Source organism: Cajanus cajan, chromosome 9, assembly GCF_000230855.2.
Source record: "Cajanus cajan strain Asha chromosome 9, NIPB_CcT2T_4, whole genome shotgun sequence".
In the NCBI taxonomy this organism is placed as follows: Eukaryota; Viridiplantae; Streptophyta; class Magnoliopsida; order Fabales; family Fabaceae; genus Cajanus; species Cajanus cajan.
The window spans coordinates 6273882-6291796 of NC_138525.1; the positions used below are offsets into that span (position 1 = coordinate 6273882).

At 35.3% G+C, this 17915-nt stretch overlaps 1 protein-coding gene across 1 annotated transcript; it reads right to left on the reverse strand.

The window, feature by feature from the left end:
* Positions 1-3420: 3420 nt before the first annotated feature.
* LOC109787947 (clathrin heavy chain 2) lies at positions 3421-17595 on the reverse strand. The gene is made up of 30 exons (XM_020346558.3): positions 17220-17595; positions 16702-16906; positions 15676-15764; positions 15523-15601; positions 15246-15373; positions 14299-14397; positions 14072-14180; positions 12947-13026; positions 12643-12870; positions 12488-12553; positions 11814-11930; positions 11465-11662; positions 11225-11341; positions 10986-11045; positions 10722-10808; positions 10504-10587; positions 10276-10410; positions 10121-10183; positions 9930-10034; positions 9741-9853; positions 9365-9617; positions 9146-9282; positions 8785-9063; positions 7509-8511; positions 6703-7188; positions 6445-6615; positions 6178-6363; positions 5587-5709; positions 4185-4295; positions 3421-3986 (listed from the first exon to the last, which is right to left on the reverse strand). Exons 1-30 carry the CDS (start codon positions 17262-17264, stop codon positions 3819-3821), a joined length of 5124 nt encoding a protein of 1707 aa, XP_020202147.1. The 5' UTR covers positions 17265-17595; the 3' UTR covers positions 3421-3818.
* Positions 17596-17915: the final 320 nt, after the last annotated feature.

Below are 17915 nucleotides of genomic sequence, written 5' to 3' on the forward strand. Positions count from 1 at the left end.
TTTTGTCATATCACTATAAATATATTTACTTTTAACAATGACATAACACAATTAAAAGATATAATTGATTGTCAGAGAAATTTTTTTACACTGACAATATATAGGTGATTAACTCTTAATTATATCCATGCAACCTATTTGTTGTTCAGATATGCATATTTCATTAACGTTGCCGAGTGTTAGTGTTGCAAAATAATTCAAATTTTTAAGATCAAATATTTAAAATATTGTTTAGATACAAAAATATATTATTATTTTATTAAGATGTTATTTAAAATTGAAAATTTTATATTTATTTTAAATATTTGTTTCATCTTTTAATATTAGAATACAAAATCAATAAATATAAAATTTTAAGATTAGGAGTATAATCAAGTCTAGAGAAAAGGTTATCACCTTAAGAGATATGAGAAATCATGAGATGTTGTGGATAAACATAAAGAACTAAATTACGTTAAATAAATTTAAACTAATGAATATTCATTGAGATGTTATCGTGATGTAGGCATAACTTTGTGTGATTTTATATATTTTTTTATGATATTTTTTGTGTATTCTCTCATTTTTATACATAAAGAAAAGAACAGTTTTTTTTTTGTAATTCCTAACATTACTATAATAAACAAACACTATTACATGCAAATGATATTCATGTTCATCAAGAATAATAGAACAAGACAATGTTTATACCAATCACGTTAGTAATTGTTGGAAAATAGTCATATGAAAATGTTAACCACATTGATTGTTGCATAAAAATAATAGTTTAAGAAATATAGTCATTTCTTGTAAAAAAAAAATAATAAATAATATTTTTTCCTTCCACAAGTATTATAACTTACTAATTTAGAAATTAATCTCATTCACAATGTTGTGATTATCACCGATCCAAAAGATTTTCATACACAACAATGATCGATAATAAATTTTTGTTAAATGATTTTTACAACAAACAACAAATTAATAAGGAGTGTTAGCAACATATCATCTAACACAATCCTCTTAGTATATTTATTTTTATTAGTTAAAATCATTAAAAAATATACGATCATGAGAAAAAATCATTAAATATAGATTGTGTATAACCTAACAATTAGAAACACTATGAACCTATATGATTGTGTATAATCTTAATTGTTTCAAAAACATTACATTATGACCCTATAAGGGAGGTTAATGGATGAGCTAGGAAAATCTGTATGTACAAAGGCAAAGAGTACACATCGGAGTGGCAAGCAAATACCTCAAGACAATACACACTGAAATCAACAAATCAAGTGATCATGGAACAACACAAACCACAATGAAAAGAGTTCTTCAAAAATGTGGGTTAAGGGAGTCCCTTGAAAGCTTTAAGGTTTACACGAAAACTTGCTTTGGATATATAGGAGTTCAACATTATAAAATTTAGCGCATCAAAATGTGATAGGGCCAAATGAAATGATATGCAAGGTATGTGGTAAAAAAAAATAGAGATAGTTAAACATTTATTCTGAGTGCCAAATAACTAGCTAATTTGGAAATAAATTATGCGATGGTGGAGGGGAGAGTTATATCTCTCCTAACATAGAGAGACACAAAGGCATTTCCTACAATTTAGGGACTTCATGGATTGTGTATAAAGAAAAACAAAATTAAGCTGGGTTTATATATGGTTAACCAGAATTTGGGCAATCTAGAAGGAGGAAAACACAAGAATTTTTTTAGATGTAGGATTTTAATCATATAATGAAAATAATTAAACTTAATTCATAGCATTAGGGTTAGGAAGCAGAGATTGAGTTCCATTATTTATTTAACGATTGGGTTTTATACTCAGATGAATGTCTCAGAGTAGTGCAGATGAGCAAAGCCGGATAAGAGACATGCGAAGCGCAACTACCAAAGTGGGTGGAAAGGCCTTAGCATGTCAAGGACATTGAGAGCCATAAAGTTAAATGACCATGACAGATGAATGTGAGAGAACATTAATAAAAATCCATAAAAAGTGCATTTTGTGACTAACATCGTGTATAGGTGAATTGGATATTGGATATTGTACAGGTATCATTTCTAGACTGTGATAGACATTGGCTACGTGAATTGGATATTGTGTAGCTATTATTTCTAGACCGTGATAAGCAGAGTTTTCTAGCCTCACTGATTTGAATTTCACTCAAATTGACACAACTCAACTTACTGCATGTTGCCTTTTGTAGGCAATCGTAGACTTAATAAAATATTATTAAAATCTATGCTTAACATCTTGACGGTGGCAAGTTCCCAGGAGCGGTGTTGCCAATTAGGCATGGCAATCTAACCCGTCCCCGTGGGTATCCGCCCGAACCCGCCCCGATTTGGACGGGGAAAACCCGTGTTTATCGGGTTCGGGTTCGGGTTTTCCCCGATTGATAAAATCGGGGGCGGGGGCGGGGACGGGGATGTTAATACCCACCCCGCCCCCGCCCCCGCCCCCATACCCGCCCCCGCCCCCCGCCCCGCTTAATAATATAATTAAAAAATTATTTATATATATATATATAAACCAAAATTAAAAATATTTATATGTAAAAATTTATATTATTTTTCTTTTCTTTTATTTTTTTAAAATTATTCATAATTATTTAAAAGAAAAATAGAAGAAAAAAAAAAGAAAAAAATAGGAGCGGGGCGGGGACGGGGCGGGGAAACCCGAACCCCGCCGGGAGCAGGGATGGGGACCTAGATTTTACCCCCGACGGGTATCGGGGGCGGGGGCGGGGGCGGTTTAAATTTACGTTCCCCGCCCCCCGCCCCCGCCCCGTTGCCATGCCTATTGCCAATCTTCACGTAAGGTGGTAATCATTCAACAGCCGTAGTCTTTGAATAGTGAAACATTTGACTTGAATTAATTTTAACAAAGGAGACTTGTGCTTTTACCAGATTTTTTTTTCTTGTATGCACTTGATAGATCAGACTTTGACACCTCGTTCAGTCTGATTTCTAATTATAAGTTCAACCTGATTTACTTTTAAAAAATGAGCCTATGGCCTAAAAATGAGTCGCCGTTCCAAACTATCAATCCAATTCATTTCGAAAAAAAATCTAAATCATTCTGATAAAATTGACTCAATTATCCAATTCATTTTTTACAAAAATAAATCGATTTAGATCAATTTTCTTAAAAAAACCAATTCACATATAAATATAAAACTAATAATCAGACTACACCAAATCAATTCAATTTCAAAAAATCCAATCCATATTTTTAAAAACTCAAACTGATCCACTATAAAAAAAAATTAAAAAAAAATCAATTAATCAATCTATTTTATATATAAAATAGTTCGATTCAATTTGAATTTTTTAATTTTTCAAAAATGCGGTCCATAACACCAATATGAAAAGCAGCATGCTGACATGATCTAATTAGGGAGCCTCCATAACAAGGAAGAGCAGAAATCTAGGCAACGACATGCACATATCAAGCTGGCTGTTAAAGTCGGTAAATTTCGTATACACTAGGACTAATTCATTTTTGTTTGGTCTACTACCAGAGACTAACTCATTTAATACAAGAAAAATGGTAGAATACAGAAATTTGTCGGTTACCTCGAACCAGCAGCCCAAAAAATGCCTCAACTACAACCCAGAAAGAAGAGTAAACTTACAAGACTATTATGACACAATCTAAACAGAAACCTCAAATTATTTTAACTTGAATCTCCCACAGCCACCAGAAGCAACGAAAGAATGCTGCATCCAAATCACACAAGATATTCTATGCAAAACTTCGAAGTTCCTACATTGCTCTTTATAGGGGCTGAGTTCGTGCTATACTTGCCACCACTGCTTACATGTCAGTAACTGCTGCCCATAGGTGGCATGCCGTAAGGAGGCATTGGGGGCATTCCCAGTCCACCCATTGGAGGGGGAGGAGCAAAGCCTCCCCCCATTCCTCCTGGGCCTCCCATTCCAGGCATTGGTGGTGCAGGCAAAGCAAGAGGCAACAATTGAGCATACATGTTCTGCAACATAAAACACATTTTATTCATATCAGTAATACTCTAATGTTCAATCTGTTGAGGATGAAGGATGAGAAAGAGGATTTATCAACACATTTCTAAACACTTAAAACTGCCAACAGCCTGGCATAAATGTCAGAAGTACTCCGCAAGGCATACCCAAGTTATATTAAGGTTACATAAAATAGCCACAATAATTACCTGTTGTGCAACTACTTCCTTTTCTTCTTGCTCTTTAGCCTTCACTTCATTTTGTGCTTCAATTTTGTCCTTCACTAGTTCATCAACTTTGCCCGTGTACTCACGAATAAACTGCAACAGCAAGAAAAAGAAGAAAAAAAATTAGAGAAACCTCTATATAAGATGGCAATAAATAGATCAGTTCAGCTCATGAAAGGCTGAAGACAAGAACTTCATCGATCAACTTAGATTTGCTCGGATAACCTGAGCAATACTGCAAGTACACAAGATCAACAGCAACATTCACAAGCTAAGCACCACTAAGGGTGTGTTTGGGGTAAACCGTTTAATCAAGTACTTACTGAATATGTGCTTATAATAAAACTTAAAAGTACTTATATAAGATGTTTTTATAATTAAAGAGAAAATAAGGTTAAATTGTTTTCATAAGCTTGCTCAAACATTTATGCAAGTGTTTACATAATAAGATAAGCTCAAATAAGTAATAAATGAATGAGCTCTTCCAAACGTACTCTAATTCACAATGATACCATCTATTACTTCCCCAATGATCGTTTTTACGTTTTATCAACAGGAATCTGGCTCCAGAAAGCCCCACATTCACCAAAAAAGTAGTTCAAAGACACTGATTAAGATTGCAACCCATAAACTATTAGACTATGCAAAGAAGATCAATTTCACTCCTAAATAACCAGCATGGTTCTCAAATCTAACTAATATCAACAGATTTGTCATAAAAATAACATATATGTCAACTGAATTATAGCTAAGGTTATCAAATCTTAAATTGTCAAGCTAATTTTTGAACCGTGAATCATACTTTCTATCAAGTCATAAGATTCAAAGGCAATGAAAAATAACTTCAAATATATCACATCATATATAGTCTTCAATGAAATAATTTTGAACTAGAAATAAATATAACTTAATCATAAGTCTCGCCAAAAAAAATTATTAGTTACATTTGAATTTGTGAAACCTCTATCTTAAGAACAATGAAAACAAAGTAGTGAAGCAATCAAATAGTGTGCATTGAATAAGTGAGTGACAAATAAAGTAGTGGAATAATTAGATAAATTCACAAGGGCTCCTTCGATTCCTCTTCATTTAACAATTTATCATTATATGAATTCTCAATTTCTTTCATGAGAATTGATAAAGTAAAAATAAAATAAAATAAAAATGAAAAAATGAAAAGGAAAGAAAAATGTTGAATCAAGTTATTTGTATCAAATATCAATGATATGAAATTACACTGATTCATTCATGTATTGTAAGATTCAAAGTCATTTTAGATTCATTTTAAGATATAAACCCATAACAAGGTGAATCACACTGAAACATCAATTGTAGGATTCAAACTATGGGTGATACAAATTAGCAGCATAAAAGAAATGCAAACCTGCAAGAGATATGGGAAGGCGAAGTCAATCATATTGTGCATCCAAGCTAGTTCAAGAACAATGTCTGCCCGTATTAAATCATAGCAAACAAATAGACACGAGGCAAAGCATTCTTTCTTTCCCTGCACAAGTACATGAAAAAAAAAAATTAGAGATCTCAATTATATACACATAATAAAAATAAATAAATTGGAATATCATCACTCTATGAGGACAAGTGAAAAAGCTTAGACCCTTTCAATCAGTAAATCTTATGAAAAGAAGATACTAATAGCTCTAGTAAAAAAATTAATCTCTGTATGACTTAGAACTGCACATACTACAAGAGGTACTACTAGTATGCAATAACCATTGCTGTGGAGGACGCAGAGTAGCTACGAATGGGTCATACAAATAGACATGGACAAGCATGAAGTTATAAATTATAATAGTTAAACAAAAAACATTATCCAGGAATAATAGTAAACCTAATCAAACAAGATATTGCAAGCTAGAACCAACCAAGAACAAAGGAGGCCTTATTGGATGACTAGACAAAGCCCTGGTACTTATGTTCACCAAAGTATGCAGTAAGAAACCAAATTTAGTACCTGATCAATGAAATAAACAAGCAACTCCTCAGCAAGTTCACGCTCGCCAGATTGTGAGGCTGTCTCCATGGCATCTTTGTAAAGGTTATCCTTCTTTGACAAAGCAATAGACTGCTTCCACCTGCCTGCCTTCTTGTAAATATAAGCAGCAACTCGTCTCATCTCAAGAAGCTCATGCTTTTCAATCTGCATCATACAGTAATAATAATGTATAAGGTCTCCACAATTGAAACCCAAAAATAGTTGCAAATAAGAACAAATGTTCACCTTTTGGGCAAGGCCTATTTGATCAAAGTTATCGTGCAAATCAATTGATTCACGCAATCTATCATAATCTTCCTCCTCAACATATATCTCATTCAATGCTTCATTAACAGCAGATACATTGTTGCTTTGAACTGCAACCATGTATGGTTTCACAAGACGGAGGTGGCCAGCCTATAACATATTAAAGGAAAATTCCACATTATTGTTATGGCAAGCAAAAATAAGATTTAATGAAATTTTTGCCACTGTTAATCCTACCTTCCGCATGATATCAACAACACGTGCATGGTCCACACGGAGTGCCAGGACATTAAGAACATCGTTGATAAGATCTGGATGCTCTTCCAAGTAGAAGTGAACAGCCTTGTAATATAACTCCACATTAGCAACTTTAACAACAACATCTTTGAATTGCATGTGATCCCATGCTTCAGGTGAATGGTTCATGATGGTAGTTGCAGCATTATCAAACTCATCATATTGTATATACAAATAAGTCAGTTCTTTCCAATGTTGTTGTTCATCACAAGCTCGTATGAGTTTAGGAATATTGAGGCGGGTTGAGAATAGTTTAATATGCTCCATGAGTTTTTCAGGGCGGTATCTAGCATACAGAACTCCCAACTCAGTAAAGATGCCCATATGAGCCCGCTCCAACCCTAAACCACTCTCCATGAGAGATATTAGCTCATTGAAGCAACCTCTATTTTGATAATATTCACTGACTTCTTCCAAGTCATCCACCTATAAAATTAATAAAATATAAAAATGACACAATAAGCATTAGAAAGTCAACACAATCACTCACTACCAGCAGACCAACATTAAGTTCATATAACAAGCACAACACCCTTCCAATCATGAATCATGCGCATTCACATGTTCACAGCATACTTATAGGGATATTGCTTCACCATCACATTCGGAAGACTCAGATAATTTAAAGTTTAAACTCTAAATTGAACCCGATCTGCATCAGAAATTAAGAAAAACCTTCCTATATATTTATATTAAATTATATATTTTATACACAGGTCATCAAAACACTGAAATCAACATATTACCTGAATAATAATGTTAAGTCCACAAATCTGGGCCAAACGAAACTCCTCCGCATCAACACAAGCAAAGCAAACTTCCTTCCATGTCTTGGAGCTGTTAGCTTTCCTCGCTGCATCAACAGCACCTTGAAACTGTTTTAACTTGACCAGTGTGATAGCCAACTTGGCCCAGTTAGATATAAAAGCAAATATGATTTTTGCAGCTTCATATAACGCTTCATCATACAACCGGTCACCAACATTTTGAAGATTAGCAACATTCGGCATAAGAATGAATTCCTCAATGTCACTCAGCCTATCAATCTTTGCATATGCATAAATGAGCTCACTGTCAACCTTGGGTTCTTTTGCTTTCTGCCTTACCATTAGCAAGTATTTCACCAAGTCATGGTAAACATTGCCATCTTCAGCAGCACGGATAACATCTAAAAATTGTGTAGCATCATCTGCTCGGATAAAAGACTCAATTGCATCACTTACTAGCCCTTCCCTGAGTTGAGCCTTGGCCACCTGACTCCAAACAGCATCTTCTTCAACTCTGAAAGCAAACTCAACAGCTCTATCAATGCTATGAATATTATCAAGCAACACATTGACTGCTTGGACATTCAAGTTGAACTTCTTAAAAATGGCAAATGCTTCCTCATATAACTGAGCTTCTACAGCCATTTCTCCAACTGCAGGACCATCAAAATTATCCAATCTATTAACATAATCCATAACTCTGGATGGATCAGCCTTTATTGCTGTCAAAATAAGAAGATTCTGCAAATTAAAGTTCCCACTGAAGGCAGAATTCTGAAGCACGATCTTCTCAAGAAGTTCAATCAATTCATGAGGCAGATCTGCTGTCATGAAAGCCTTAACAGCTGCAGAAACTTGTTCAGGGCTTGAGCTTTCAGGCAAAGCAGTAGATACAACCTGATCAATAAGTTGCCTTCTATACTCATTATCAGGATCAAGAACTTTAGCCCACAAATCAGCATCCATTCTCTCAACAACATATCTGTCATCAAAATATAAGTATGTGAACATTTGATGCAGGAAAATTTAATTGATGGATTAAGGACCATGAATATAGTTCTTCTAAAGTGACTGAGTGTGCTTTGAAGCATATAGGGCAGTTATAACCACTTATTAAAAAACCAATGGTTGAGAATACGATACAATACAAATACAACAAACATGTTGGTTTTCTAATCAATGGTTGTAACTTGTAACTACACTTTATCCTTCAAAGTTCACTCTCACTTTAGAGGAATCTTTATACACAACAAACCTTGCTTGCAGTTTGAACAAAGAATTTTTGTTGGTAACATTGATAAGTTCATCATCACATTGTCCTCGCCGATAAGCTACAACTGCTAAGGTGGGATCCCGTTTCTCACAATACTTGCCCACAACTCGAGAATCATAGTATGGGTTGGTTGTGAGGAAATGTTCTGGGTTGTTGTTGCTATCAATGATAATTTTACCCAGTGCATTGTGAACATGTACATCCTGGCTTCCCTCACTTACAAGATGTTCCAAGAACTGTGTGAGCAAACGAAGCCGATTCCTGCATATCAAAAAGCACAGGAAAAAAAATTAGAAACGCGAAAGCAAAGCAACCAGACATAGGTGCCAAGGACAAACACCACCTCTTCTCACATTCCTCCACAAGGGGCTCTACTGGCAGTAATGAACGAACAGAAAGAATCAAGCCTTTGATAAAATCTTCTGGACATTCATCATCTAACAGCTGCCCAACAACTAAAGGTGCATTTCCTGGGTTCACCTACGTAGAAAGGAACAAATCTTACATAGGCAGAGAGAGAGAATAGATGGCACTCTGAAGATAACCAAGGCTACTATTATACCTTCTGAACATAGCCTTCAATGTAGCGAAGCATGTTGTTTGTGTATAGATAGTGTGTTAGATCTGGAACAAATCCAAAACGATCACAAACATTAATTAAAGGCCGCGCATCTGGAAGCTTTGCCTCCATCAGGAAGTTTTTTGTTTTCTCAGCATCATAGAAATTTGATTCTCTTGTCACCCGCTCAACCTCCTTGATTTGACCAGTCTTTGCTGCTGCCTCTATGTACTTAAAGTGAATGTCGGGATCCTCACTGTCCCATATTATTTAGAGGAACAAACATCAGCAGAAATACATTGGACAATATTTCAATTATATATGACCGCAATTACTGACAGGAAAAAAAACTTTTTTTTTTCCCAAATGAAAGAATTACCTGGAGCTTAAGTATGATCCAAGGAAAAAGTAAAGTCCCTCATATGACCTGAACTGCTCAAAAAGTTTTATGCAGGCATCAACGCCCAATTGTTCACAATATTCTTTAGCAACCTGAACACACATAAGAAAGCTTTGTCAGCAATTATTGGTAAGTTCCAAGTTGTAGAAGGCAATGCCACCACCCTACCTGCACAATGATCTGTAGATTGCCCCTTAGATTGGCCAGCAATAGGTCTTTCATACACTCTAATGCCCATTCTCGTGACAGTGTGCCAAAAAACTCTACAAGTGACTATAACAACCACATAAAAGTATTTTAAAAGCTCTCACAATGTATTTTAAACCATAAAATAGATAAAAGCATAACAGAATATAAACCTGAGGCTCAATTGCATGTGTATTAACAATCACACGTTTTATATCTGGTAACTCTGTATAATGCTGCACCAAGAATAATGCAATCAACAAAGGGTTTGACTTTAAGATTAACGTAGGGAAAGTGCAAGAATAAAACACATTTGGCAAGTCCTTACTTGCAAAGCTCGCACATAAAGGCCAGCCTTTTCACAAAGTTGGGCAATACGAGGACGGTCATAATGGCTGAACATGCCATTAGCCAATATTGCATCAGCAACATTGGGGAAAGTCACCAGATTTATCTCCAACACCTGAACAGCAATTCACAAGAAGATATTATCACTGCAAAGAATGAGTTATCAGAGTAAAATGCCCATATAAGAGAAGAAACAAAGGCCACACACCTTTGTCTGAAGGAACCCATGTTCTGGTAGATTTGGCTTTAAAACATCCAAGAGAAAAGCTGTTGCCTCCCGGATCAGATTTCTCTGGGCAGAAGAAAGAGTAACCAAAATGAAAATAACAATAATTGCAAGAACAATTCTGTATTGAATCAATGATAATGAAGCTAAAATATCCCATTAATGTTATCATAATTGCTTAATCACAACATATTATCAACCTGAAGAAAGAGATCGGTTATAGTGTTGTAATCAACTGGGCTACCTCCCTCCATTTGAGACATCATCAATGCAAAATTAACAGCACCCTGCAAATCAAAATGAAAATGGTAACTATCACCAGACATTGTCATGTCAACTTAATGTACATATACTGTTCAAAACACCCACACATCTAACAAGGTGGCAGAGAATAAGGGGAGCTACAAAGAAATGGTTCAACTAAAAGAATTACATAATATAAATTGAAGAGGTTTCTCTCGCACCTGAGGATCTGTCCGGAGAATTGTTTGCAGAAGGAAGAGGTAGTCAGGTGTGTACCCAACCTGTAGCAACAAATAAGTAATACAATGTTCAGGACCAAAAGTTTCCAGTAAAATGAAAAGGCAATACATGCAATGCTTATTATACAGACTGACAAAAATGCTTTACATGCTGATGTTATAATAGAATTGCATTATTCTATAACTTAAACTTCAATATTCATTGAAAAGTAAACAAGCACCTGTTTAGAGTAGATCAGAATTTTGTCAAACTCCCTTCTCTCAGCAAATGCAGCAACAACTTTTGGAGTAGCTCTGGCTTTGATATATATTTTTAAAGCAAGATCATTGTCCACAGTCTACAAGGGAGCATACACATAAAAATTAATGCAATACATCATTTCATAATAAATAATAATAGGACAGTACAAACCAAGTAATAAATAGCACAACAGTATTGAATTATTCAAAAATAACCCAACCTTAACAAGATCCCCTAGCTCCTCACTGCATTCAAGCTTGTCCTCAGCCAACCAATTTTCCAACAGATTTTTCTTGTTCTGGTTCACAACCAACCGTGACAATTCTAATGATTCAAAGGCATTCAGCTTTCCCCTTGTTAAAAGTGTTCCAAAATACTGCAACAATGGAGGAGTTTGCCCGGCTTGCACAGGAACACTCTGCCACATAATTTTAAACATTATAATCTAATTGACTAAACAAAAGGACACGACCTAAGGGCAAAGACTAAACAACCAAAAATGATTCTCTGAATGAAGTAGCAGAAAAAGCAAGAGAAAATTTTCAGATAGTTATATCTTATCAAGAAACCTGAAATTTGGCAACTGTGTCAGGAGTTCGAAGGATTCCTTGTGGAGATTCAGCAGCAAGCTCTGCTGCTTCTTTATATTTTGTTTGGGCAAATAGTTCATGGAAACGCTCAACCACCTGTAATGTCAACATGTGTGGGCATCATATGCATGAATATAAGAACCAAAAATATAATAACAAGAGAAGCTAAAACAGAGCACAATCAATAATCAATATCAACTATTTTAGAAATTTATACTTAAAAGAGGGAGAGTTGGACCATGACAGAGAGATTATACTGTGTAGATTGCATTGATGAAGTACAACAATTTAAACAACTAAAGAAGCAAGAGATCTACAAGATGCATCATGAAGGTCACTCACACACTTCCCTAGACTACAGCATAAATCTTTTACAAAAATAGAATCTATAGAATAAAAGGTTGAAAGTTCAAAACAAATATACAATAAAAATCAGCAAGGGAGAAAAATATTTGTCAAACACTGATGAAATAAACTTAACTATTGACTGCTAAAAAGGAGAATCAACCATTACTCATCCAAGTAAGCATTTAGCAGTTACAAGGAACACCAAGAGGTTAACAGACAATGCATCCAAGTTCTTCGGATCTCACTGATAACACCCTTGAAGAAATATTATTACTAAAATTGAGTTCTACACAGAAATGACATACCAGTTTCTCGGCACCAGGAAGATTTCCTCTTTTGGCAAGACTGACTGCTAGCTCCAAATTGTTTAACTGTGATGATGACCAGATGAAATTTTGTAAAAATGCCATTTCATATCCCACTTTATTACAAAAAAGTAATAACAAGGACAGAAACATACTTGACCACTGACAAAATTCACAATGGTTTGTTCATTAACAGTAGCCAATAAAACTTGGCCCCTCCTGTTGATGGCATAAAAGCCTCCAACTGATGTAGCTTCAGAGGTCAAAAATATAGGATCTGGACTAATTCTGTTCCTATATACAGCAGTAGCCGTCTCCAAATCATAGACAAATAGTAGGCCAAGTTTGGTAATCACATAGATCAAATTGTATTTGTGGGATATCTGCCAAAAATCAAAGTAGGAATCAAATATTTATACTATATATAAAATGAACAACAAATACTAGCAACTTCTGTACCTGCATGGCAACTGGAAAATCATCACCAAAATCTGGGGGGAAAAAAAGATCTGCTTGTTTCTTTGTAAATGATGGCTTCCCTGCCGACAAATTTATAAAGTTAGTTATGGACCAACTACTGTAAAAGCTTAAGTTGTCAGGTGAAGTGAAGACACGTGAATGGTTTCATATTACATTTCCACTTTTCCAGCATGCCCCTCACATTAGAGACCTTTGGGCTTGAAGCATGTATAAATAATGAACAGGCCCACGTATCCTATGCTGAAGTTCAACTTTTCTCTTAGAATGGGGACAGAAAAGATAGAACTCTAGCCCAATTAGTTATAGATTCTTTGATACCATGACATGAATCAACTATCTCGAAAGCTCAAGCCATTATGTGGAGACACATTAATGATTTTATATTCCATCTCTAACAGTTCAAACTCTAGAAGCATGATCAATTCAATCACAGGGGATACAATGATACACATGGTTTCATAATACTGTTATCCACCTGGGAAAACCCTGACCGATTTCAATATACATCTTTCCAGAATTATGAAATCAGCTAAGAAAACCACTCACGTCTAGTAAATATTAGCTGTTTCATGATTTCATCTACCTCCAAAGTTTACACTCACATATGTTTTATCATTACAATTGAAAACCCAACATAAATCCAATATAATTATTAATTGCAAAAAAAAAAAGGGAACAAATGTTGATCACAATCAAAAAATTTTATCATTCAAACACATGGTAACAAATGGAACATGGCCTATCAATAAAATATAGTACATCATTGACATAAGCTATTGCCAATAATGTGTAGCCTCTTCAATCATGGATAAGTGTCTTACATCCACAAATTGAAGTTTATGAAAAAGTTATATTTTCAGATCAATTTCAAAGGTTCCATTCTGCAGACATTTTCAAAAAGCGTCATTCTTGTCATTCAAATGATCACGCCACTTGAGTTATAGGTCAAGGATGATAAATGCATATCAATACAAATAGTACTAATTTCAATTTCTGATTTACCGGGAAGGAACATTAAAATTTGTCAAGTTGAGAGAGAACTAAATCAGCATACAAGACAGATTTGTGTAGAGATAAATGTGAACGAGGTAAAAATATGCAGACCTGGCTGTGCACCCAGCTCAATAACATGCAACTTGGATATGATTTGACCAGCATTAAGTGTCTTTGAGGCAAAAGAAATCAAAACAGAAGGGTTTTCATTCCCAGGAACCTGTCCAAAACAATCAAATTTTACCCAACACATGGTAGCATTAGTATATATACAATTATTCAGGAAATATTAAATAAAAATTTACAGGAAAATGAAGAGAATAGTAAAAAAAACGCACTTTAAATTGGGCAAATGATGCAGCATGAGCTTCAAGAGCCTGACTGCGTTGTTGATCCACTGAAAAAAGTTGCATGTTTCCCTTAACCAATTGAGGCCTCTATAATACAAAACAATATGGAGAAATAAGCCAAAATAGATCAGGCTTGTTAAAATCACAGAAAAAATTATCATAATTCTTGTACAACTATACCCAAATGTGCAGCATTTCGCAGCTGTTGTTACACAGGAATGGGGAAATCCTTCTTTTTGCCCACCATTGCCAAGTTTTACAACAACTTTTTAAGTTATTTTCATGATTTCACCCCCATTTTTTCATCAAAACAGCCTAAAGGGTTCAAAACCTAGTTTCAAGCTTGATTCACCCAACACCCACTGCCCTCTCACCTATTTTGACACAAACAACCAACACACAGTGCTTAACCAGTGTTGTTTCTGGCCATACCCTGTACTTTCTGGCAAATCCTGGGCATAACCACTTCTCTGTTGATTGTTCTGCTGAGTAGAATAAAGGTTCTGCCTGGCTCTTCCTCTTCCCAGTTGCTCACTCTATTTTTAATGTTTTCCAGGTCCTCGTTCTGTTCTACTTCTACCTGCTTACCCCTCAGATCTAACATAGTGTTTTTTGTTCTGATTTGTTTTTTTATTTCATTGGTCATCCTTCAAACAATCATGATATCATCCACTAGGAGGCTTAAACTTATTTGATTCATTTACATTTGCTGTTGTTGATTTGTGTGTTTAGCTTAAGAATGAGATTTTTTGTAATTACTTTTGAGCACTTGTATATGTGTAATATAAATTATAAATTATTTAACTTGAATCTATAACCTTTAGAATAGCAGTCATCCTACTATTAGCTTTCCTGTCACAGAAGTTTTAAGGTTGGCCACTACACACCACTATTTGGGATTGATAACTATGACTAAAATAGAACCAAAGATATACCTCTGGGGAACCAGGAGCAATGCCAATCAAGACCAACCATTTTTCTGTAGGGTCACATCGATAATTAATTATCTGGTTGTTTGCCAAATTTGCTGTTCTCTCAAACATCTTAACAGGTTCAGAGTCACCTACAAGTTATATAGATCATGAACCATATACCAGTCAACAATTTGCGGAAACTACAAGCACAGTAGCACACTGTACAAGAATACCTAAACCGGAAAACATAGTACAACACGACAATATTGAGTTAGGTAAACTATCATCTTATTCTTACCTTCAATTGACCAGTGGTATACAGAGGTCTGTGTTACGAGACCCAACATCTTGGGGCTAATCCACTTCCAAAAGACTACCTATACATGATTAACAAAACATCATTAAGATCCTATCACGTTGCAATATATGTGTCCTTGTGCACAATAGTTACCTGCTCAGGCATCTGATATGATTTCATCTTTGCTTTCATCTCAATATTAAATATCTGTAGATGATCTTGAGTAGTACCTTGCAGTTGGGCTTCAAGAGAACAACGTAACTTGTCAGTGAAGATAATCCACAAGTAAACAATATTTCAAAAGCAGCACCAACAGAAGCACATGCACAATAAACTGAAAACTTAAAAGATTGCTCAACGTTTGGGAGCATTATGGACTATGAACATTCCAGCTCATCTTAATACCGATAATTTCCTTTTAACCACTGAAAACCTGGTCAAACATCGATGAGGAATTGCAACATCTGATAGGCCAAATGTGGAATTGAGGATTTTATATATTAGCAAAAGTTAAAAAAGTGGAGAAAAAATATTTTTCATATAATGCTTTTACATTTTTATTAAAACTAACAAGAATATAGTCATAGATTAGGCATAATTTCTATCTAGTATCTACGTAAATAAATTCATCATCTAATAGAGTCCCTCATGTCCTCGTGTTAGAGTGAGAGCAGAAGTACAATACCTTTTTTTCAAAAAAATAAATTATTATAGCACTTAAAGGCATGATCTTTCAACTCATTATATAAAATTTAAAATAAGGATGATAGTTTACTTCAGCTTCTCAAACCAAACAAAGATCCCCCGCTTCACAGCTATGTACCCCTAGCAATCAGGGTGCATGTGAAATACCTGACTGTGCTACAGACAGTCCAATAGTCAAGATATTAGAAGTAGATATATTGTGGACGATAACTAGACGTGTTCAAGTGGTTCAGGTCAAACTAGACAAAATTAAGCAATTTGATTTGTCTCATCTAACAAATAAACAAAAAATAATACAACTAAACGAAAAACAAAAAAAAAAGATAGAAACATCAACAGCTTTCAATAGATTTTGATATCTACAAAGACAGATTTAATATCAATACCAAGGCACTAGATAAAGAATCGATAACATTAGTAACAACAAAACACAACTCACAAATTGGAGAGATGATTATGAAACATGTATCTTACCTTTCAAAGCAAGGATTCTAGAATTCGGATTCATAAGAGCGGAATCAGCAGTGATAGGCCTCCTCAAAGGTTGATTTGGCATGTTCATATCAATGATAACCACGCTATTCTGTGGAGCGGTTTCTCTAACACATATATACTTATCCGATTCCATGGTCACGTGCGTGAAAGTGATGAATTGCGTATTGATGCCAATGCTCGGCAACTGCAATCACAAGTCAAATCACATCACTCAATTCAGTTCACTATCTAGCGAAATAATACAGCAGCAACAATAAACAAATATGCTTCTCACTCTCCAGTTCAAGAAAAAACTCAGATCTGCACATACTTCACCGTAAGCAAACTAGTAAAGTAAAATTGCAGCATACTCGACTTCGGATACCAAAATTGACCGCAAAACATGAATAATTATCACAAGCGAGAGCTCTTACTCTCGCTTCCAGAGCTATAAGTGTGAATTGACCCGAATAAACGAAGCTCGCCGGAATATAAATAGAAGGAGAAGGAGAACTCACAGTTAGGGCTTCTTTCATGGTGATCGGAGCATTCGCGGCCGCCATGGTGGCTTAGATCGAGGAAGTGAAAATGGAAGAGTCGGATCTGCGAGCGGCGATTGAATTGGTGGATGGAGAGTGAAAGAGTGGAGAAGAGAGAGCTTGAGGAGGATCCAAACCGCTGCGAGATCTGGAAGCAGCGGAAGAGAAGACTTGGACCCTCTTCAAAGCGAAGAGGAGAGAGAACCTGGAAACAGGATATTGGAGTTCTGACACACGAATAAAACGGGGAGAAGAAAGGGAGTGGAATTGAGTTGGTGTCTACAATGACGAGACTAGAAGCATAGATCTCGTCTCCTATTACACACACCGAGAGAGCAAATGAAGCGAAAATATTTAGGAGCGGTAATAAGCTAAAAACAATACTTAAAAAAAAAAATCTTCGAGCCAAAGGAGACTGTAGGAGCCGTGTCAACGTGCCTTGCTACGATCACTTTGCTTTGTTTTTGGACACGTAGGAATAGGGTCGTGTCTTGTCTTTTTCATGTCCGTTTAAAATTGCGCAGCAAAAATGAGAGGCTTTTTTAGAAAAGTTCTGCTTCTTTAATCTCCAACAACAAGGAATGCATGCTTGATTTGATTCAGATGCTTGATTTGGTTTAGCTTAAATTAATTAATTTTTACTGCGACTATATCAAATTGTTTTTTTTCTTAAAT

Excerpts from the sequence above, each read along its gene's own strand:
- LOC109787947 (XM_020346558.3), bottom strand. The coding sequence starts at position 17,264 with ATGGCGGCCGCGAATGCTCCGATCACCATGAAAGAAGCCCTAACT. Across the intron at positions 14,398-15,245 it reads TTGCTCCTGGTTCCCCAGAG|AGGCCTCAATTGGTTAAGGG; the intron begins GTATATCTTTGG and ends TTTGTATTATAG. Across the intron at positions 3,987-4,184 it reads AGGAAGTAGTTGCACAACAG|AACATGTATGCTCAATTGTT; the intron begins GTAATTATTGTG and ends TTTATGTTGCAG.